The sequence below is a fragment of the Corythoichthys intestinalis genome, chromosome 7 (assembly GCF_030265065.1).
Source record: "Corythoichthys intestinalis isolate RoL2023-P3 chromosome 7, ASM3026506v1, whole genome shotgun sequence".
In the NCBI taxonomy this organism is placed as follows: Eukaryota; Metazoa; Chordata; class Actinopteri; order Syngnathiformes; family Syngnathidae; genus Corythoichthys; species Corythoichthys intestinalis.
The window spans coordinates 23,107,057-23,131,129 of record NC_080401.1 but is presented as its reverse complement, the minus strand read 5'-3'; the positions used below and the strand labels follow the sequence as shown (position 1 = coordinate 23,131,129).

General features: G+C 39.5%; 2 protein-coding genes across 2 annotated transcripts; both read right to left on the bottom strand.

Moving 5' to 3' along the window:
* Positions 1–832: 832 nt before the first annotated feature.
* LOC130919200 (transcription factor JunD-like) lies at positions 833–3,060 on the bottom strand. The gene has a single exon (XM_057841716.1). It carries the CDS (start codon positions 2,899–2,901, stop codon positions 2,101–2,103), a length of 801 nt encoding a protein of 266 aa, XP_057697699.1. The 5' UTR covers positions 2,902–3,060; the 3' UTR covers positions 833–2,100.
* A 3,203-nt stretch (positions 3,061–6,263) lies between these two features.
* Positions 6,264–13,131, bottom strand: lsm4 (LSM4 homolog, U6 small nuclear RNA and mRNA degradation associated). The gene is made up of 5 exons (XM_057841644.1): positions 13,050–13,131; positions 12,634–12,675; positions 12,385–12,483; positions 12,020–12,197; positions 6,264–7,339 (listed from the first exon to the last, which is right to left on the bottom strand). The coding sequence occupies exons 1-5, from the start codon at positions 13,050–13,052 to the stop codon at positions 7,236–7,238; spliced, it is 426 nt and encodes a 141-aa protein (XP_057697627.1). The 5' UTR covers positions 13,053–13,131; the 3' UTR covers positions 6,264–7,235.
* Between the last annotated feature and the right edge of the window lie 10,942 nt (positions 13,132–24,073).

Below are 24,073 nucleotides of genomic sequence, written 5' to 3'. Positions count from 1 at the left end.
CCCATTACAGTTCCTATTATGAAATGAAAAGGATCATATATCTTGTTTTCCATGCTCAAAGGGTGCCAAATAAAAACTGGGAGAGAGGTTAAAAGCTGCACTTTCGAGTTAAGTTGAGGGAAGCGCTCTATACCAAATACTTCATTTTTTACGGCGCTTCAAAGACACCACATGATTGAACAGGCCAGCGTGATCATAGAACAGCAAGCTTGAGTCTGATTGGTTTAATGGAGTCATGTGATTATTGTTTCATTGCTGAAACTGGTAGCGCTACTGTTGGCATCGCCGTCAAAAAAAGAAGTAAAATCTAATATGTAGAATAAAGAGGGGAAATGTAACGACTAGTGTAGCCCAAAGTAGCGGAGTAAAAATAGCGTTTCTTTTTCACAAATCTACTCAAGTAATAAAAGTATGGCAAGGTAAAACTACTCTTATGAGTTCATTTTTCCCAAAAAGTACTCAAGTAAATGTAACTGAGTAAATGTAACGTGTAACACCTCTGCTTAATACTTGTGCTCCATAATCAGGATGAATTGAAAATTATTGCAATGTACTGTATTGTTGCCGATTCATCCAGCAGATGGAGACAAAAAAAAAAAAAAAAAAAGCATCACGTTGTGAAGTCACGGTTAACTAACTAAACACGCATGTCTGAATTAGGTAAAAAAAAGTGAATAAAATCAGTAAGTAAAGAAAGCGGGGGATGGGGAGGGGTGTAAGATAAAATAGTGAATTTGCATTTCATGTGAAATGCTATCAAAATCTCTTTTAATTACCAAATCAATATACACAAATTCTTACACTGAAACTGTTATAAAAGACCTAACGCTGTTTCATAACTATGCTCGCCTGACCCTTCATCATCTAAAATAGTAAACATTACACGTCAAATTACACTTCATAAAAAAAAAAAAAAAAAAAAATCAACACTGATGACTGATGCAAACAATAAACATGTTTACAAAATGTACATATAGTCTTTAATAGAGCATAATTTATTACACATGACATACTGTTTTAACTGTAGGCTTTGGATATCCAGTCAGAACAGGCAAATAGAAATTTTAAAGACTGCATGGCAAGTCACACACAGTAAATTAATGCACAAAAGTGACACTCAGCTTTAGCTACATTCGAATTTGTCAATAACATGCACACAGACCTTTCACCATGTACAACTGGACAATGGAATGATCCAATACATGTTTATTCTTGTAAATTGCAGTGGTGTCAAGCTGCATTGCAACATACTGAATATGATTCAGAATTTCAGAGGGTCCTGGATTTTCACTTAGGTCACGGACATTATATGATTAAATAGGCCAGGTCATAAATAAACAGTAAAACGATTGAATGAGAAAAACATGATTTAATAACTGATCATCCCTTTTTTTTTTAACTAAAGATCCCCTGTGTTGTACCAAATGAGATTACAGTATGTTTGTAAATACTGCAAATGTGAATGGACATATGGTCTTCATATCCACTACACCACAGTACTTAAATTGAAAACACACAGACACATTTGTTTTATATCACTCCCAAAATGTTTGAAAATGAAGTGCTTTTTTTTTATTCTAAATTTCATTTATAAAAGCTGCCTCGTGATACGTGAAGTCCTGTGTCAAAACACGCTGTCCCATGTTGCACTACTTATGAAGCACCATACAAGTGCAGTGATTCCTAGCCAACACCTTGTGTGGCAAGGGATGGGAAATACTCCAATTTCACCAAACTGGATCCGAAAAATGTCATTTTGTTATTTACTGCAAATGCATCTTTGTTCTTGAGAGACAGAGTGATAAGCAAAAGAAAAAAAAAACAAAAAAAAACACACACATTTGCCATCGACTATGATAGTACAGTATTCCATCCAAACTGGGGGTTTTCTCACAGCTCAAATAGATTTGGACGTCTATCCCCGTCAATGGCAGCGGAGGGTAAGTTCACCTGTGTATCACCAGTTGCCAATCATAATTATTATGATCAATGATCATTATTTCAGAACAATTCATATGCATTTTGTGATCTTTTTGTGAGATGGTAAACAGTGAGGTTTTCCAAATGGAAAATAATTGCTTTGGGTTGGGAAACACCGGTCTAGTGCACCTGAACCTCCTGTGGTAGTAGCTGGCAGCCGTTGTTAACGTGGGTGAGGACTTTCTCCTTTAGCTGGGCCACTTGTTCTCTGAGGACGTTGGCCGTCGAAGCCAAGTCGGTGTTCTGGCTCTTCAGAGTCGTCACCTTGTCCTCCAGCCGAGAAATGCGCTCCAGTTTGCGTCTGCGACACTTGGAGGCGGCGATCCGGTTTCGAAGCCTTTTCCGGTCGGCCTTGATACGCTCTTGCGAGTCCATGTCGAGGGGAGACAGCGGCGGACTCTCCCCGAAGCTCTGCACGTCCGGCACCGTCTGAGGCTCCTCCTTGGGCGGCTGCACTCGGTTCGAGATCTCCGGCTCCACCGAAGACGCTACGCCGAAATTTTGAGGCGGGGGCGGGAAAGGGACCGTGTCTGTGGAGTAGTTGACGGTAGTTCCCAAAGGCCCGTTGCCGTAACTGTTGAGGTTAGTATACACAGGCGGGTCCAGCTGCGTCGAAACCGGGGCGATAATGCTGGCACCCAGATCCAAAGCTCCGTTCGTCGTCCCTAGGTTCTGCTTGTGCAAGTCTTCTAACGCCTTGACGAAACCCTCGGCGAACTCCTGCTCATCCGTGACGTGCTTCGGGTAAAGGAAGTGGTTGCTGGTCGGCGTGGATGTTGACATCCCGTTGGACTGGATAATAAGCTTCTCTAGGTCCGGTGAGGACAGTTTTAGCAGCCCCAAGTCCGAGGAACCTAGGATGCCGTCCACTTGCTGTTTCATGTCTGGGTCAGTCAGACTCAATTTAATATCCTTCTTCATGGTTCTTTGGAATGTTCTCTCTCTTCGACACACCTTTAGGGTAGTGCCCTGGCCATAACCTGTCAGACGAGCCTCGGGGCGAACTGTATGGGTGTTAACTTCCGTTACAGGAAGACTGGTCAGGGGTGCAATGCTGGTGCGAACTCCGCCTCAAGCCTTTCTATGCGCCGAATATTTATACGTCACACCCGCGCATGCGCCGTGGCGGCGTTTGGATTTCGTCAGAGATGCAATTTAAGGAAGAGGTGTCACTTTGCTTTGTTTTTGAGTGAGCTACAGGTACTGTTTTATATAACCTTTAGATATCAATTGATATTTTACAATGTAGCTTGTCCAACCCAAAATCTCACAGCACTCAAACAAACAAAAAAGCCACAAAAGTACTGTACATTGAAATTATGATTTTGTCTCAATGAACTCACAAATTGTGCTTCTTCTGTTAACCCTTTCATGCACAAATTATGATTTGCTTAAATGTTTTTATTACATTGATATAGGACAGAAATCTCAAACTTGTGGTCCGGAGGGAAATTGAGGCTCGCAGGACAATATTTTGCGGTCGCCGAGTGATGCCCGCACATTTTTTTCCATGGGTAAAAATAAAAATATAATTTATTTTAAAAATTAAAAGTACTTTTAAAAGTCATATTAAAATATAATAAAAATAATAAAATGATAAAAATGGTTTGATTTTTAAAGAATTTATTTGTAAATTATAGTGAAAAATAAGTATTTGGTCGATACCAAAAGTTCATCTCAATACTTTGTTATGTACCCTTTGTTGGCAATAACGGAGGCCAAACGTTTTCTGTAACTCTTCACAAGCTTTTCACACACTGTTACTTGTATTTTGGCCCATTCGTCCATGCAGATCTCCTCTAGAGCAGTGATGTTTTGGGGCTGTCGTTGGGCAACACGGACCCCGTGGCATCAAAATGATAACAAGAACGGTGAGCAAAAATCCCAGAACCACATGGGGACACCTAGTGAATGACCTACAGAGAGCTGGGACCACAGTAACAAACACTACTATCAGTAACACAATGCGCCGCCAGGGACTCAAATCCTGACGTGTCCTCCCAGACGTGTCCCCCTGCTGAAGAAAGTACATGTCTAGGCTCGTCTGCGGTTCGCTAGAGAGCATTTGGATGATCCAGAAGAGGACTGGGAGAATGTGTTATGGTCAGATGAAAACAAAATAGAAGTTTTTGGTAGAAACATAGGTTCTCGTTTTTGGAGGAAAAAGAATACTGAATTGCACCATACCCACTGTGAAGCATGGGGGTGGAAACATCATGCGTTCGGGCTGTTTTTCTGCAAAGGGACCAGGATGACTGATCTGTGTAAAGGAAAGAATGAATGGGGCCCTGTATCGAAAGATTTTGAGTGAAAATCTCCTTCCATCAGCAAGGGCATTGAAGATGAGACGTGGCTGGGTCTTTCAGCATGACAATGATCCCAAACACACAGCCAGGGCAACAAAGGAGTGGCTTCGTAAGAAGCATTTTAAGGTCCTGGAGTGGCCTAGCCAGTCTCCAGATCTCAACCCCAAAGAAAATCTGTGGAGGGAGTTGAAAATCCGTGTTGCCCAACGACATCCCCAAAACAACACTGCTCTAGAGGAGATCTGCATGGAGGAATGAGCCAAAATACCAGCAACAGTGTGAGAAAAGCTTGTGAAGAGTTACAGAAAATGTTTGGCCTCTGGTATTGCCAACAAAAGGTACATAACAAAGTATTGAGATGAACTTTTGGTATTGACCAAATACTTATTTTCCACCATGATTTGCAAATAAATTCTTTAAAAATCAAACAATGTGATTTTGTTTTTTTTTTTCCACATTCTGTCTCTCATGGTTGAAGTTTACCCATGTTGACAATTACAGGCCTCTTTAATATTTCCAAGTGGGAGAACTTGCACAATTAGTGGTTGACTAAATACTTATTTGCCCCACTGTATGTCTCTCCGCTGGCTAGGGAATGCCTTGGGATCCCGTCGATGGAGCTGGTTGAAGTGGCTGGGGAGAGGGAAGTCTAGGCTACCCTGCTAAAGATGATGCCACCGCGACCCGACCCCGGATTACGCGACAGATAATGGATGGATGGATGGAAGCTACTGTATTTTAATGTTGGGCTTTATGGTGATACTTGGAGTGCCAAGTACCTCTTCATGTGATACTTGCTGTAAAACGCTTGAAATCACTGTTGTATTTCCATTGTATTAATAGTTGACTGACTCATGAGGTCTGTATTTGGAGAGCCTTTGTTTGTTCAACGTGATTGGCATAGATAAATCATCAACATGTTGTTTGGTGTAAATAAAGATCTACTGATCTAATATGTAAAACTAGATTATTTCTCACACATCTTTGTGCTTTAGATGCGAATCACTGTACTACATCACTAGCAAGCTTCATTTGATAGCATTGTACTTTAAAATGTCTAGTTCACCTCACACATACAAAAAACTATTGTATAAGAAAACGAAAGATTATAGGAAAATGTATGCATAAACACTAAAGACAACCAAATGATGTTCAAAACGAAATTCCAGCTCATTTACTGTACTTGTTAAAATACTTTTTCCAGCATTTACAATCCTAAAAACGGGTATTTCCTTGGACAGCAAAATTTACAATTTAATCATTGATTGATTTACTAAATATATGATCTTTTCTTGCCAATAGGACTGAGCCTGAGTTGTTTTGAAAATATTTATGTGCGTCACAATGCGGGTGGGTCACGTGACAGAGCCTGTGATGTCAGTTTTCAATAGAAATCTGGAGGAAATGGAAGGTGTTTATTTGTGTAAATGCTGTGGGGCTTAACTAAAACAGGAAAGGTTTTAGGGTTTTCATCTTATGGTATAAGATTTGAATATTTTGCACGTTTGAACTGTGGCTCAACGAATTTACAATTTAAATATCAAAATGTTTTCTTAAGGTAACATAACTATACCCTCAGCTTCAGGGAGAAAAGATATGCGTCATGGATGAATAGCGGCTGTAATATGAAAGAAACATTGCGCAGCAAGGCAGGGATTCGGAAATATATTTTGCATCTTGGTATATTTTGCGCCCATTGATAAAAATAGGCTTCTATCCTGTGGGAGGTGATGACGTGTGCTGCCTGCCTACATCAGCACCCGCAAGTTGCCTTCCTGCTCTTACTGGAAGAAGGCTGGAAGATAAAGTGTGTGTTGGGGAGGGGGTGCATTGGAGGTTACCAAGACAACACATGCATGACGCAGGTATGGGCAACAAAAAGGAAGTTAGCGATTGGCTGGCAAAGACACAAGTGGGAGGATACGTACCACAGATACACGTTTTTCTATAGATTTGTTGACTCTGTGTTAAGTATACGTATTTAATGTGATTATGTAACAAGGAAAGTGCTGTTTGTCTTGCTGTAAAGTATAATAAAAATAAATAATGGACATTTCAAGGAAAAAGGAAAGCGAAGGGGCAGCAACGATTATGAAGTCCGCACTGGGAAATTAGCAAATATCACAGTGAACGAAATGGATGGGGAAGAGGAACTTAGTGACATCTTGTGCACAGTATAGGAATGACAAGCAGTAACACAATAACTTCGTGTTATATAGCGTTCATACAATACTATAAGTAGCATGGATTACATTTCCCATAGATGCAACAGACATTGTTGGTCCAAATACTTTTGCCTATCTAATGACAACTGGGTTGATCAAATAGAGATTATGTATCACTTTAAACAAAAGCTTTATTTCCATGTTTTTGCTTACATAAATTACCATATTTTGTAATGACAAAAAACAATCATGACATTATGGACTTAACTGAACATTTCAAAATTTTCTGTGAAAAATCTGTTTTGCCTACATGCCTAAAGTGTTGATGATCAGGGACAGCCAGGTGATTGCTCCACCTGATGTCACACACAATTCATGAGCATAATGGAGAGAAACTCGAGCCAAATCACAGGGTAAAACAAAAAGATATTCATGCGGCCTTAAATTACAGCTTTGTGCTGCAAAACTCCCAAGAGACAAGCTGATAACGTAAAACCACCAGAAACCAAAAAGCTTATCCAGTGCACTACAAGACAAAAACTGTCATGCGCTGGAAAAAACTAAACATGTTGCCGCAACAGTTTTAATAAACATTCTCCCAGGTGGGAGTGATATACTGAGAATGGCTAAAAGTTGAAATTAAAAAAAAAAAAAAAAAAAAAAAAAAAGTTAAAACAATATTTTAGCAGTGGAGGCAAAACAACAAAAAATGTAATCCAAGACCTCAAATGTCTTCTAACTAGTCAAGTGATGGTTGTTTGTGTGTTGTTGATGAAACAGTAGGTCAGTGCTGGTTCTTCATCCCCTGTGGTTTGCCAGGTTTCTTATCTGTCTGCTGCTGACCTCGGCCGGGACCGCTCATTCCTCTACCTCGACCGCCAAACACACCTAGCGGAAAAAAACAACAACCATAAAACAACCTTAAGATTACACCGGATGTGAAACGCTCAATAACACATGCATACGTCGTCCACCGTGTCGAGCCACCGAGCGTATGAGTCAAGCGGCCAACGCGTAGCCTGGTAGACCAGACTCACCGCTGTTCCAGCTATAGACCCCACTCACCAACGTCACACAATGACGTGTCGCTGTATCCGGCCGCCATATTGTCCATCATTGTTTATCCGTATTCTCAATAGTTTCAATTTGTCATGCAATTTATAGTGCAATTCATGGAAGCCCCGGTGCTTTCAGACGCTGTAAACTCATTGGATGCGTTGCATAAAACGGCGTTATGTGGAAAAGCTTCAGTCTATCCATTGGCCGGATCCATATTTGATGCCTAAATCGATATTTTTCGACCCGCTGTCTTCGCTGTCTCTGCCTGACATCTGCTACCCTGATATCTACAACTATCTTGTCCACAGAAACTCAGCCTATTCTCACGAAACTTTGAAAAACTTTAAGAGCAGCACTCTAAGCAACATTACCCCGTGTGACCCTTTACTTCCAATTTTCTAAAATGACGACAATCAATTAAAAAAAAAAGTTGACTGCGATGGCCGACGCTTCAAGGATAGGTGGATATTGGACTATTTCTTCAATAAAATACGCAACAACTGTGTCCGCCTCATTTGCAAAGAGACAGTCGCTGTTTTCAAAGAGTTCGATGTGACGCGATATTACCAAACAAGACACGCTGACATGTACAACATTACAGGGAAGATACGCAGCGAGAAATTATAGCAACTTGAAGCTAGTTTAATTTCACAGCAGCAGTATTTCGCAAGAGCCCGAGTGTCGAAAGAGAACGCCACAAAGGTGAGATTGTTGAAATTATGAATTTAAAAAAATAATAATAAAGCAAATGTGACACACAGAAGGGCTTGCTAAAATTTGTTTAAATATATTGTTCTACGTAAATCAGCCAAGGTAGCCCCCCACATTTTTACCACACCAAATCTGGCCCCCTTTGCAAAAAGTTTGGACATCCCTGTTCAACTGATGATCCGGAGACGAGGCCAGCTTCTTTCACTTGGTACCAGCTAAATATTATTCAAAAAATAATGATGGCGGAAGAAATAAACATGTTGAATTTGAAACTGTATGTTGTCGGCGATTAGCCTCGCAATGATCGTAATTGTGGTTGTCAGCCCAAAACCCTCAAAATATATATTAAATGCATCTTACCAGATATAAAATGACTACTACATAATCTATGGTGATCGTTTGGTGCCCAGTTTTCTCGTCGAATTGCAACAGTCTATCTCGCTCTCCTCTCCGGGTCTCTCAGAATACGGTAGAACTTCATGTCTCTCCGTCTATCTTCTCTGTTACTGCAACCAACCGCCACACACGCCTTCACCATTTTGATTATTAATGTTAACGAGCAGAAAAACACGCCATAATAGGAGGAATTTACGTAGCGGTAATGCATAAACACGACGAGCTGACGGACAATATGGCGCGGAGGCGTGGTTGTGACGTCATGTGAGTGGGGTCTATAGAGTCTGGCGACCAATGAGCGGTTCAAATTTCCAGGGCGGAGAAAGCCACAGCAAACAGACAGCGGAGTGGACGAATCAGCGACGGGCAGACGTGACGTTGGTAAAGCGACAACTCTCGCGCGGCGCGAGCGGAGAAGGGAGAAGTAGCGCTACGCAGACTGTTGTCAACGACTTGTGTCGATGTGTTTTTCGTAATTTAAAACTGATTTTACCGTGGATTGGAACATATTCTCGGCTCTCCTGTTTGCCATTTGTGTTGTTGTGGAGACGACTTCCGACGCGGAAGAGTGACGTTGTTCGTTAAGAACACGTCACGCAAGTAAACAAATCTGATTGGATGGATGATTTCGTACTGGCTCGAGAGGCCGTTAAGGAGGTGGGTCCCAGACTTTTCTCACAGTGTTTGAAAAATACAGGGAGAACAGTCTGGCCATGCCAGGCAAGCCAATGCGGTCATATGAGAAAAAGCCCCATGATAGCAATAAACGTCATTGGCCAGCAAGTCTGAGCTGATACTCCGGTTCCCATAAAAAAGTCATTAAGTGCACAGCCGAATATTTTTGGAGCATCGCTATGAAATACTTGCGGTCAAAGTCGGTGTTGTTGTGCTACTCTTTCTCTTTGCACTTGTGTTATAATACGTGTGTAGTGACGTTTTCTGCAACGTCCGACATCAATGTAACCTAACTACAGTGGTACGTCGACATACGATTGCTTCGACATCCGACATAAAATTTGATACGCCATTTGTTTTTACATCCGACGATATGCTCGAAATACAACGATTTATGACAACGCCGCAGTTTCTTTATTTTCCTGAAAGACGTTAGTAGAGGTGGTGGAAAAAAGGTGAGGCTTACCATTGAAATGAAGATGGAAATGATAAAAACATATAAGCGTGGTGTGCACGTCCGTGAACTAGCTTGACAATACGGTAGTAGACTGTCCAAGATCTCGACGGTCCACCTCCGACCTCCGTTCGCTTGTCTTTATAAGTTAAGAAGACAATTATTATTGTGGTAACATTGTCAGGTTTTTAATCATTTATTTCAGAACTTGTGCAACACAACATGCCTACTGTCTGCCGCAGCTGAACAAAGTGGAAGTAAAAAGTCCTCCCTCACTGTCAAGTCAGCCACGCTGTGTGATAAGGTACAGCACGCAAAACACATCCGCCACATTAGAACCCGATTCGTTACGTTATTACAGGTATTATTATTATTATTATCACTACTATTATATTAACATTATTCCGATTTTAATTAATAATTTATTTGTTTTGCTCTGTGTAATTGCTATTTGCAATAGAAACAGCAGCATTTATTAAGGATTTAGTGTAGGTTGTCAGGCTGCAAAACGAATTAATGGAATTATAATGTATTCTTATGGGGAAAAAAAATCCTGCTCTACATACGACCATTTCTACTTACAAAAAAGGTCCTGGAACGAATTTACTTTATATGCAGAGGTACCACTGTACTGTAATATTTTAAAATTCATATCACCATGAAAATAACATAGTAGTATCAGTGACGACATGATAGGGCACAGTCTTAGTGCCTATTTTCATATGAACTTTTTACCTGTCTCGAGTGTATCGGCCTGTTATGCTCTGGAGGCGTGTGGCGCGACTGACGTCACATTTGTCTCACAATGACTGCGCTGGCAGGCCGTGCCATTTTTTTGTTCAAACATTACTTTTTCTGTTATTGTAGTTCTAAGAAATTTGAGATTCGCAAAGACTCTTTGAGGAACCATTGATATTTCACATAGTCATTTATAAGAGCTCTTGTCTATTGTCTTTTCCTGGAACTATATTGTTACTTTGTTTTTATAAATGCAAAGCTATGCAGTGTTACTTTATACCTCAATAAAATACATGGGAAAATTTTGCTGAGGATTTTTGGGGGTGAAAGGCTGGAACGTGTTACTGACAATTCTATTCAGTTGTGATTAGAGCTGAAACGAATGCTCGAGCAACTCGAGTAACTCGAGTTTAAAAACTGATCCGAGTAATTTTATTCACCTCGAGGAATCGTTTAATTTTGCCAGCTCTAAGCATCACGTTTTGCCCGGACTACTTTTAATGTGGGACAACGCGCTGACGTCACGTGCGTAGAGGAAGAAGCAATTAAAAAAAAAAAAAAAAAAAAACTTGCCGCTGCCGACAGCCGCTACAAACTACGCCCACGTTGCTAAAAACTACGCGTAGCAGGTAGTGTCCGATGCGTCTCATAGATATCGCATTCATTTAAGACTAGATGCAAAATGACAGACTCGGCCGCGTCTGGGCAGCGTTAGTAAACAGCCGCCATCTTTAAGCAGTAGACTTCTCATCGCTAATAAATATAACGTTACTGTTTCGCTCACGTAACGTTAGCCCTTCGGAGGGCTAGGTTTCTATTGATTATGACCACTGTCGATGCGTGGCTAACGTGTCTTACATACAGGCTTTATTTAATCTGTAAAAACACAGCGCTGTAGAGTCATGAGGGTGTAAACTTAAAACAACTAACTGTCCGTTTTAGCTCAGTAGTCATTACTGAATAAATGTGCTCCAATACAACAGGTATCATACATTTATTTTGAAGACTGCAAAAACTCAAAATCCTACCAGTACTTACAGTTTAGACTAACTTAAAACTTAACTAAAACTTAAAAATAGCTTGACACAAATGGAAATTAAATTGAAACACGTGGGGAAAACACGTAGCTTTCAAGTGATGTGTGTTATCAAGCGTAATTACATTTTTAGGTAAGAAATATGTTTTTTTTAATAAGATCTAGAAGTTTTTTTAATGAAAGTGAGTTTTTTTTTTAGTCACATCTTAGATGCAATTGTTGGCTGTTTTCAACAATGTACATCGAAAATAAAGACATTGATTGACTGAACATGGTTCAATATTGGATTAAATGTCTTTTTTTCTCATGTATATTTATAATTGCTCTTTATCTTAAAAAAAAAAATGTTTTATCCGATTACTCGATTAATCGATAGAATTTTCAGTCGATTACTCGATTACTAAAATATTCGATAGCTGCAGCCCTAGTTGTGACTGCTCACTAAAAAAGCAGCCATGTGTCTCCTCTCTCATGAAAAAACAGGCCGATTCAAGCTCACCTCTGCCTGCTCCTCCTCTTCCTTTGCCCTGCTGTTTATTCTGTTGGGCTCCCCTTCCACGACCCTTCGACACCACCTCCTCCTTCACCATGTCTATGATTTCGTCCGGGATACGCAGATACTTGATGGTGCTTCCTCGGATGTAGCACTCTGGCATCCGCCAGAACTTGTCACCATCCTGTGACAAATTGTCATATTCGGTGTTATCTGTGCTGCAGCTCCAATTGCTTTCAAAGCCATTGCTGCCACTACAGTACTATAAAAGACTCAATATTTTTAAAAGTAATACTTAATATTATACTTGTAATGTTTAGATAAAAATAAAGAGTTGTTAGAAGACAAGCAAAAGAATGGTGTAACTATACCCGGGATGTGCAAATGACTTCTCTCAAGTTTATGTTCATCCAGTTGTCACAGCTAACCAGGTGGCCGTTGTATGTCTCGCCATTCTTCAGCTCCACCAACTGTTTATTTAAAAACAAAATAAATGGCAGTGGGGTGTGGGGACAATGAAAAACCACGTGCTGCTGCGTGGAAATTATCTGATTTAAAATTACACAAAAAAAGCAATGAGCAAGATGTGTTCCACTGCTCTCCTAATAATGCAGTCTTACCATTGGATGGTTCTGGGCAGTCTTCAGCAGAGACAAAGGAAGCTGTAAACGAAAATTTTTTGTTGATTATGCGTGCATGTTTACAAACATGAAGCAGCGGCATTTGTGTTAGTACTATAACAAATCACTTGCTCTGGTCCACGCGACATTGTTTCGGTTAATAGTTTGGACAGCTCAAATGAGGCGGTGTGTTGCTTTATGTAAAACCTTCCAGCATTTACTCTTCAGAGCAAGATTGCCTTAACAACACGTTTTACACAATATTATGACTTCACAGCTAACTCGTTAGCCAGAGTTTTTTTTTTTAATTCATCGTTGCTATGCTGACACCGCGGTTAGCTTCTCTAAGTGCATACTAGCCAGCTAATTATTTTTGCTTTTAACATTGCATGACATTTGATATTAAGACGCCTTACCATTTTGATAACGTCAGATTTAGGTTTTGAAATAGACTTTCAACTTCTAGTCAGGAGCGTCGTCTTCTTCTCAGAAAGCGTTTGAAGGCAAATTATGGTTACAATGTAAGCTGCTGCCTTCTACAGTTCAAACGGGGTAGTGCAAGTAAACAATACTAAAAAGTAGTTTTGCTCAGTGATCACATTTTGGCAATCTAAAATGAAAAGTTGGATTAATGCCCTTGGCCCGGCGCCATAAATAAGTATGATTTTTTTTTTAAAATTTGTTGTTGAATTTATTTATTTTGATATTTTTTTTTTATGTTTGTGAGTCATTATCAAAATACGGTGCCCTTGAGAACACCCAACTTTCCCCCAAAAAAGCTGAGATTTTTCATTCAACTTCACATTTATAACATTAAGTAGCTGTTATACTGTTAGGAATGCATGTTGGTCAAGCTCCCACACTTTTTAAATAATAACTACTAGCAGACAAAGTACACGTAAACGAATTATGTCAACTCTGTCACAGACAAATTCAAAGCAGAATAAATACATTTTTGCATTTACATTTACAGCATTTTAAAATGTATATTTTCATAAAGTTTTTTTTGTCCCTTTTTGACGCTATATTTTGTTTAATTGGAATGCAATTGCAATTAAATTTGGACAAATGATTTGATTCGCTTTAAAATCGGCAAAAATTCTACTTTGTTTCTCCATAAAATCTGACAACAAAGATATGTGGTCAAAGTTTCCAATACTATAAGGCCCTTACTTGTTCATGCAGAAACGGCACAGTTTGCTAACTTGTGAAAATACATTGTTTATTTTCTTCGAATATGAAATAACAGAGTGGACAGCAACCTGACAGGGTGGACCTATAGCACAACATAGTGGACGAATTGTGAAAGATCCTTGAATGGATCAAAAATAAATTACATTAAAAAATATATTTATATATACAGTGGGGCGAACAGGTATTTGATACACTGCCAATGGGTTTTCCCATTGGGGAGAACAAGTATTTGATACACTGCCAATGGGTTTTCCCATTGGCAGTGTATCAAATACTTGTTCTCCCCACTGTACATTATACCAGAGGTCCCTTCCCCCTTTAGATTGAATCTACCAGGTGAAAAGGCTGGTTTTATTCCACTCTACCAAAATACCAAATCATAATTTAACCATAAATTATTACACCGAAGTGGGACATGCCGAAACAAAATACATCAAACAGAAAGAATAGATATATATAATAAAGGAAACACATTTTAAGAGTCATATTGTTGTCCAGATATGTGAGAAAATGTTTGTTCTCGTATAATAAGACATCAGAGTTTTATTATTTGTATATATTTTCATGATAACTGAGTGTTTCTAATGAGGAAACCAAAAGGCACTTTATATTGATAATAGCCCTTTTACAAACACTGAAGAAAAGACACTGCTACACTGCAGTATTGTTTTGGATTCGATCAAATTAGAGCAAAACTTAAGTTTAAAAAAAAAAAAAAAAAAAGTAAATTATGTGTTCTGAGCAACGTCAAATAACTTGAGGCAATTTTTACAAATGTGCTAGACAGGACTCAATTGCCTTCTTTAAATATTTACTGTAGACAGAAGAAGATATTCAGCAGTGACGTGCGGTGAGGTTCATGGTTGGTGAGGCACTGACTCCTTTAGTGTCAGATTTCCAAATATATAAACCAAAAAGGGTAGCTTATTCAATTGGCTACTGGTTATTTCATATCTCATCAGCATTCTTCACAAAACAGGCACACACGGTACATATTATCGATACGTAAAAGTAAGAAAATAACATGCATTTGCTCTACACCCTCAATGTGTTGGCCGTCACCATTCTATAATTAGTGCAACATAAATGAGAGTAAAGAGTGGTGTACAAAACCACAGAATTCAATTCTGACCTTTAGTGAAATATTCAGTTGTTTTTAAAACTTTTAATTCTGAAACTTTAATCAATTTTTTACAGATTGCTAAACAAAAAGTGTGAAAAGAAAAATAATATTTTATTTAAGGCCAAAATTTAGTTTTTAAATATTCTATTGTATTTTTCTTGGTCCAAGCTCTTTTTTTTTTTTTTTTAATAAGATTGAAATGAAAACTGTTTGTGGTCTTGCGCCTGTCCTTCACCACAAAAACCGGCGTTACTTTGGAAGGGCATAGGTTTTGTCTCAACATTCGTAGGGACGATATAACAGCATAACCTGCATGTAGGTACACTTTTTGCTGGGGACGGGACATTAATTAGACCAAACAGATTGGATGAAGGGGGCAAAGGGCCACATTTCTAATGTATATGAACCTAATTAATTAATTGGCAAAATGATCAATGCAAAATAAATCCTTATCTACTGATAATAACTTTTACGTGCATTGGTTTAGATGACACACTGTTCAATTCAAACCTTTGTTTTCAAAAAATACTAAAGAAACATTTTGAAAACTTCCTGAATAAATGTCTGGTTTTTATTAGCAAACATAAACATAGTGAAAATAATTCACTTAATAATGGTAGGGTCAATTCTATCCTTACAACATATGGAACTATTGAAAGATCTAAATTCTCTATATAACTGAACATTATATCATGCAAAAAAGGTAAGGTTGCTTAAAAGTTGGTGGGGACAATTTTAGCATGCTGAAAAGTTGGTAGTGTTATGTCCCTACCGTCCCTATGCAAACCTACGCCCTTTTAGTAAAAGTCCTCCTTATTTTCCTTTACTTTAAAAAAAAAAAATCTCTCCGCCTCAATGGAGAGGATTGCTTCAATTAGATCGTTCTGTGTTCTATTTGACAAGCCAGAAAACACAGTGGATGTGTCCAAATGTCTAGCTACCTTTCATCTTTCTCAGCAAAACCATGTAATCGTTCTACATATATGCCACTTTTAGAAGAGCTACAAGCTCATCGTTACCACGAAATGTTAACTCCTGTTTAGCTAGGATGCAGGTTGCATTAATGAGGTCTTTCAAACTCTTTTCTTTACCTTAGCTTTTGAGGATGCTACCGTTGAGCTTCCGCTGTTCGTCAAAGCCAAATCGATCCTTGAGCTTCCAAAAGTTTTTAAAGCAAACAGGCTTTGAATGTGAGTGGTCGAGCTCTCATGTTTGCTGAGGCTTCGTGGTAGTTTTTTAATGTCACAATATCTCGTGTTAGTCCAGACATTGGCACAAGTTGAGAAGAAAAGGCAGGGAAAGCAGCAAAGGCGATTTTTCGAAGGACAGCCACATAGCCAGTCTTTTCGGGTGTACCAGTCCGTTTGAAAAGCGCGAGTTATCCTCTGTCCCGTAGTTTGAAGCAAACCTTTTAGCTCCGGACAACACCGGCGTTGAGTTAACCGCGTCCACTTTTAACGGAAAGTCCAGTTTCACGTACGCCCCCTTGCAGTGCGGCAGAGTACTATCTGCCGCAGCCTGTGTCTTTTCACTGCGGTTTTATTTCCCATCAGCAAAACTAAATATGTCGCTAACAAACATTAAACTTTAAGGGTTAAAGACATTAGCCAGACTGAGGAAAATCAGGTCAAATAAACGTATCTGGAAACATTATAATGGCGACATGCAGATGTACGGCAACCAGCACGCTCCAATTCCATGTATCAACCCAGTTTGTTAAGGATTGCGCAATCAGAGGTGAGGCTTTACTCGTTGCTGCCGCACCTCTCGTTTCATTTCTTTATTTGAACAGGAAATAGGCAAATTCAGCGATTTTGACTATAAAAAATGTTTGAAATGAGTCATAAATAAAGAGCAATGGACGAATATTAATATAAATTTGATGCTATAATTATTTTTTTGTCATGATGACAGGTGAGGCTCTGCCTCACCTGCCTCCCCTGACCGCACGTCACTGATTCCAGTATGCATTAGGTAAATTTATTTGTCACAATGGCAAATACGTATGTGCCTTGGCAAAAAAAAAAAAAGGTCTGTTTTCTTCATTCGTTACCATAGGTGCGTTGCCACTCTTCTGGATTTCTCAATATATACTGTATGCTACCTACCTGACCGGTACTCAAACCAAGATCATGTAGACTGACAGGCAAAGTATTATACCATTTTGCTCGGCGGTCATTACCCATGCTCTGACGTTGTGTTATTTCAACAATCCTTTAAATGAACGAACATTCGGTAAAAAATATATATTTTATATACAATATACTCTTTCTTCCTCTGCCCAGGATGAACTCTCCACCAAGTGATGACTATACTAGTAAATGCATAGGCGGAGTCACTATTCAGGCGAAGTAGGCGATCGCCTTAGGCCACCAATCAGTAGGGGGCCCCCCAACCAGCTGCCCTTGCCCCAACGAGCAAGGGCTTGGGCCACCGGAGCCAGCAGCACCCCCAAATATTCATCATGTGCTGTATAATTATGTCAGCATACCAAACAAACAACTAACAAAACAGAAAAGAAAGCCATTTGAATGCTGCATTTATATGATCTCTCCCCCACACACACGCACTACAATGGACTGTTCCAGGACGACGGACTGAGTATCAGTCAAAGCAGAGCTATTGCCCCTCTCCCCTCTCTGCCCCCCCCCCCCTTGCGGACAATAATCCACATCCACCAACAACAATAACTCTGAACTGGTTTGCATTGTTGCAGTATGTCAGTACCCACTACTTCCTCCTCCCTTACCCTTGCCTATTGGTTGACAACCAGCATACTTGATTATACCTGATTAACTCATCTGCTTTTGCACTGATTTATAACTGTTCTGGTCAGGTATATTTATGCTCTGCACTTTACCACTGACATGACTTTATGCTGCTGTTGAATCTTTTTTATACTTATGTCTAGTACTGTGTCAATGTTTACACTTGGTACTTAAGGGTATTTATTATATGGGTTTCGCACTTTACCAACTTAGCTGTATGGATGCTCCAAACAAAGTTTAGTTGTGCTTTTTGTAACAATGACAATAAATATTCTGAATCTGAATCAGTCGCTTAGCTTCATTTAGCTTCACTTAGCTCCGTTTAGCATCTCTTAGCTGTTCGTTAGCTTCACTTGGCTCTCCCGCGTTGTTCACCCCACTTAGCTCGCTATTTTTATAGCTCACTTGCTACTTTGCACATCGGCTATCGTTTATTTCGAACACATGAGCGAATGTAATCTCCATGAGAGACAAAGTGCAGTGAGGGAGAAGTTGAGAACAAGCCGCTAATGCCTCTTTTAACTTTCTTCTTCTTCACACCGAACATAAAATACACGACAGCACACCCTGTGGCGAAACAATGTAGTACAGTTCCAATCAGTCATACAATAACACACAACAGCTGGTCAACAGCTTTTGCTAACGAAAAAAAAAATAATCTATTAGTGACACTGCAAGCAATGACGAAGAATGTTTTTTCACGGAGTGTAAAGCTTTCGGTTAGCGGTTAAGCGAACGTACCTCCGGTGAACATTTAAAAATAAAAGCACGTTATGTTCGTCATATAAATAATGATTTCTAGAGTTATTCCCACATCCTTCAGAATTAATATTATAATATGTAGAGTAAATACTACAGAATACAGATTCTACACTAAGAATAGCTTTCAAATGATACTCTTTATGACAAATATATTTGGCAATGAATAATTATTATAATTATTATACTACTATTATCAGGGGTGCACATAAGTGGTCCGCATGCGCGCATGCATACCGGACGTAGACAAACGCGCTGGCCCTCAACGACTTCCATACGCTTTTGCGTACCGATGGCTGACCACCGTATTTGCGGCGGACACGAGAAAATAACTTCTCAAAATGTCAAAGAGGCAGGCCACACTGAGTAATTACTTCCGTGTTCCCCCACCCCCGTCAAAAGACAGACAGACAACAGAGACGTCACCGGAGCTACCGAAAAAAAGGACTTTTGCTGAAAAGTAGGCGGTACCATGGCTAGAAGCAAATGATGCTCGCACGGAAATGCGGTACAAAATGTGCTGTGAGAATCCCAATGTCGCCGATAAGAGCAGCGCATTTTATGTAGGGTCAAAGAATTTCAGCCATCCAAACTTTGAAAAGCACGAAAAAAACAGAGAGCATGTGGCAATTAAGCAAACTATCGATGTCAAACAGGACCCCGCTCGCCCTATGGACAAGTGGCGGAATAAAGGTAATGAACAGCGACATGCACTGACAAACGTGTTTTTGCTCGCATTTTACAAAGCTAAACATGCACGTTCAATAAGGTCTTATGAGGAGGACATCCCACTTTTAAAAAGGCTTGGAGTTAATGTGGGAGCCGCATAATGCCCTTTATTTTGAATTGGTGCTTTTTATTTCTTTACATTTCAAAGTAATGGCAATTTTGTTGTGCCAGTTGATGTTAATCAAGCATTAATTGTTAATATAATTAATTAAAGTTAATTGGCTCTAAGTAAAGCTTGTCATAAATTTATCGCATCAGGCGGGTTGGCTCTCAAGCTCAATGAGGACCAAGTCACATCTCCAGGTCCTCCTCTGAGAACCTGGGCAAAAAAATTATGTGCACCCCTGACTATTATATATAGTAGTAGACTATAATAATAATGCTAGAATTTTTTTTAAGAATTGGTTTGAATAATGTTGGAAAGGCAAAGTCAGTGTTCTGAATCTGTTTACTTTCCATTCTTTTGCACTACTAAATGCTATCAGCATTTAACCTCATTGTTTATTTGTGATTAATTATTGTTATTTACATAATTATTTGTACTTGATAAAGAATTTAAGTGTTCCAAAATGGTTTTGTGAATTAATAAGCGTCAACAAAAATTTCATTGCTAAAAACAAAAATTTCATTGCTAAATTAGTTAAAAAAAAAAAATATATATATATATTATTAGATTAGTCGACTAATCGTAAAACTAGTCGGCTGACTAATCAGGAAAAAATTCGTCGTTTAGGACAGCCCTAGTGTACCGGAACATATTTCCTCCACACCCTTCTCACCTTTTTAACCCCTGACCCATGAAGAGGGCCCCTGGATATGTTCGCCTTAGGCCCCATAATTGCCAAGACCGCCACTGATAAATGTCATTCATAGTCGCCGAATAATGCCAGACATCCAGGAAGATTCTAACTTGTAATGGTGCACTTTGACCACATGGGGACCCAACACGCAGAGTGTTACATGCCTAAGTCGTGTCGTGGCACAGCATGTACCGCATTTTGGAACTATGCTGCTGTCAATATTTATACATCAAACAATGTGCAAATTTGACTTGTGCAAAAGTGGAAAAGACACATTTTCAACATCACTGAAGTACAGCAAAGAGTTAGACAAAGTGTATGCTTGTCTAACTGTGGTCACAAGAAATTGGACACTCACCAGCAGCTGCATCCCTCTGCGCAACTTCATCTTCAGATACTGTGATGGGCTGACAGGACACACTTATAATATGCCTAAAGATCTACACACACATTCCTGATCATTCTTCACCTCTTTTATTTATTAGGTTTCACCAACATTCTTTCAGCATTTTATCAGAGAAATACTGGGCACACATTTACACTATGTAATATTCACACTTGAGGAACTTGTTTAGAATATAGCACAAGACAATTATCAAGGTAAATTAATAGAGGTGAAACATTTTATGTTTTAAATTGTTATAATTAATTATGGTATTTCATTAGCGGAAAAGTGGATGAGTGGTTGGCACATCTGCCTCACAGTTCTGAGATTAAGGGTTCAATCCAGCCTTATTGTTGCATTTCTCCCCATGTCTGTGTGGTTTTTCTTTATTTTAGGGTAATTTCTTGATTTTCTTCAACTAATAATACTACTTAATCCTACTTTATTTGCTCCATCCAGTGTGTAATTTTAAAATTTATAGTTCTCATCTTTTAATTCCGGTATTTTTCGGACTATAAATCAGTTTTTTTTATTTTTATTTTTTTATTTTATTATCTTTTTTAAAAATTTGGCTGGGGGTGCGATTTATACTCCAGATATACAGTTGTGGTCAAAAGTTTACATACACTTGTGAAGAACATAAGGTCATGGCTCTTTTGAGTTTCCAGTTATTTCTACAACTCAGATTTTTCTCTGATAGAGTGATTGGAACAGATACTTCTTTGTCACAAAAAAACATTCATGAAGTTTGGTTCTTTTATGACTTTATTATGGGTGAACAGAAAAAAGTGATCAAATCTGCTGGGTCAAAAATATACATACAGCAGCGCTAATATTTGGTAACATGTCCCTTGGACATTTTCACTTCAATTAGGCGCTTTTGGTAGCCATCCACAAGCTTCTGGCAAGCTTCTGGTTGAATCTTTGACCACTCCTCTTGACAGAATTGGTGCAGTTCAATTAAATTTGATGGCTTTCTGACATGGACTTGTTTCTTCAGCATTGTCCACAAGTTCTCAATGGGGTTTAAGTCAGGACTTTGGGAAGGCCATTCGAAAACCTTAATTCTAGCCTGATTTAGCCATTCCATTACCACTTTTGATGTGTGTTTGGGGTCATTGTCCTGTTGGAACACGCAACTGCGCCCAAGACCCAATCTTCGGGCTGATGACGTTAGGTTATCTTGAGGAATTTGAAGGTAATCCTCCTTCTTCATTATCCCATTTACTCTCTGTAAAGCACCAGTTCCATTGGCAGCAAAACAGCCCCACAGCATAATACTACCACCACCGTGCTTGACGGTAGGCATGGTGTACTTGGGGTTAAAGGCCTCACCTTTTCTCCTCCAAACATATTGCTGGGCATTGTGGCCAGACAGCTCGATTTTTGTTTCGTCTGACCACAGAACTTTCCTCCAGAAGGTCTTATCTTTGTCCATGTGACCAGCAGCAAACTTCAGTCAAGCCTTAAGGTGCCACTTTTGGAGCAAGGGGTTCCTTCTTGCACGGCAGCCTCTCAGTCCATAGAGATGCAAAACACGCTTGTCTGTGGACACTGACACGTCTGTTCCAGCAGCTTCTAATTCTTTGCAGATCTGCTTTTTGGTGATTCTCGGTTGAATCTTTACCCTCCTGACCAATTTTCTCTCAGCAGCAGGTGATAGCTTGCGTTTTCTTCCTGATTGTGGCAGTGACAAAACAGTGCCATGCACTTTAGACTTACAAACAATTGTTTGCACTGTTGCTCTTGGGACCTGCAGCTGCTTTGAAATGGCTCCAAGTGACTTTCCTGACTTGTTCAAGTCAATGATTCGCTTTATCAGATCCATGTATGTATATTTTTGACCGAGGAGATTTGATCACTTTTTCTGTTAACCCATAGTAAAGTCATAAAAGAACAAAACTTCATGAATGTTTTTTGTGACAAAGAAGTATCTGTTCCAATCACTCTATCGGAGAAAAATCAGAGTTGTAGAAATAACTGGAAGCTCAAGAGAGCCATGACATTATGTTCTTCACAAGTGTATGTAAACTTTTGACCACAACTGTATATATATATATATATATATGTGTATATATATGAAATTATTGAAGGGAGCATTGCCTAAAACGACACGTTGGCTTGAGATTCTGTATTTTAATTTTAGTATAGCATGTATAATATACGGTCTTTGAAAAAAACATTCAGTGTATTTTTTTTTAAAGTTTAATATGATATTAAAAACTTTCAATGTAAGTCACCATTGCTGTTTAGGTCACAATGTGTTCTGGTTATTGACATAAATTGTGCCACTACCTTTAGCGGCTATCTGTAGTGATGAGCTCAACCATTTAGCCATTTCAGTTCGAGGCAATGCGAAATGAAAATATTGAAAAACGACCAAGACAGAAATGAAAAGTGAACTGAAAATGTAGACAGCATGCATGAGGAATCTTTAGTTGGTCATGTTTGATGGTACAGTATGTCTGTGGTAAATGTTAACCAATGCACACGTATGGACAGCGTCTGCTGCACTTCATTTCTGTTACTGTCAATGGTAGGCTACTTGTTTGACCTTAAATGTTCATTCATTCATCTTCAGAGCCGCCTATCCTCATGAGGGTTGCGGGGGTGCTGGAACCTATCGAAGCCAACAACAGGCAGGAGGACATTAAATGTTCTATACATATACAGTACAGTATATACTGCATTTAGTTGAAGCTATCGTTTGTAATAAGAAACACAAATGAGGTCTTTAATAAACTCAGGCGATGATAAGCGTGAAATCATCCAGGCAACAATGGATCGAGCAGAAATGCTGTTTTTTGTTTTTCTGTTTTTTTCTAATTACCTGTCCCGTTGCGCTACGACACAGATAATAGGAAGCTGAGCGTCCTTATGGTCTTAATAGTTTTAATGTATAACATGGGAGTTTGATTAACATTTTTCCATTGTGGTTGTCCATTATGTTTTGTTTATTAGCAGCAAGCAGCGAACATAAAGGGGTTACGGGGGGACCGAAAGGAAGGAGGCAGACAGAAGAGAACAAGAAGAACAAACAGCAACAAAAATGGTATTATTTCACACCTATGCTTCCTATGAGCAAAGTGGTGCCATCATTAGCTAATTATATTTACCCGTGGATACCATGTGGGGGGCCTGGTAACTGAAGAGAAAGAGGAGGGAAGGTGAGTCAAAATAAGACATGATTAGATGGGGTGGAGTGTACACAATTCAGCAATTTCAGGTGGGAAACCCAATATTATGTAAATCACCTGTAAGTGTGGATATGTTGACATCCTATTCTATGCTACCTGATTTCTTATCCCGACACCGAAAAGCTCTCTACCTGAGTGAGTCTAATTGCACCCAGTTATGCGTGAACCCATTCAGACGTGTGATCGTCCTGCAGAAAGGTGGAAATGTTATCCGGGGCCCACCTTGCATGGCCCCAGCCAATCAGGGTGGAGCAAGAGAGGCCAACCCTTCCTCCCTCAGCTCCGGCATAGGGGCCACTGCAATTCCTCTGGGCGATCCCCGGACCATCCACGCCCCCATTAACTGACCCTCAGGGATGAAGGGATGCGCCCCTCTGTACGGCTCTGCCCCAACTCTCTGCAAAACCCCTGAATGAGTGTGAACGAATGCGGGTCTTTGAGAATCTGGAAGTCATCCAACTGTATTCTCCTACCTTTGCCTCAAC

What these genes read in the sequence shown, in the direction of transcription:
- lsm4 (XM_057841644.1), bottom strand. An exon ending in AAGTCATTTGCACATCCCGG is followed by an intron (nt 12,198 to 12,384) that starts GTATAGTTACAC and finishes AATTTGTCACAG; the next exon opens with GATGGTGACAAGTTCTGGCG. An exon ending in AAGAGGAGGAGCAGGCAGAG is followed by an intron (nt 7,340 to 12,019) that starts GTGAGCTTGAAT and finishes TTTTTCCGCTAG; the next exon opens with GTGTGTTTGGCGGTCGAGGT.
- LOC130919200 (XM_057841716.1), bottom strand. Translation starts at nt 2,901, where the DNA reads ATGAAGAAGGATATTAAATTGAGTCTGACTGACCCAGACATGAAACAG.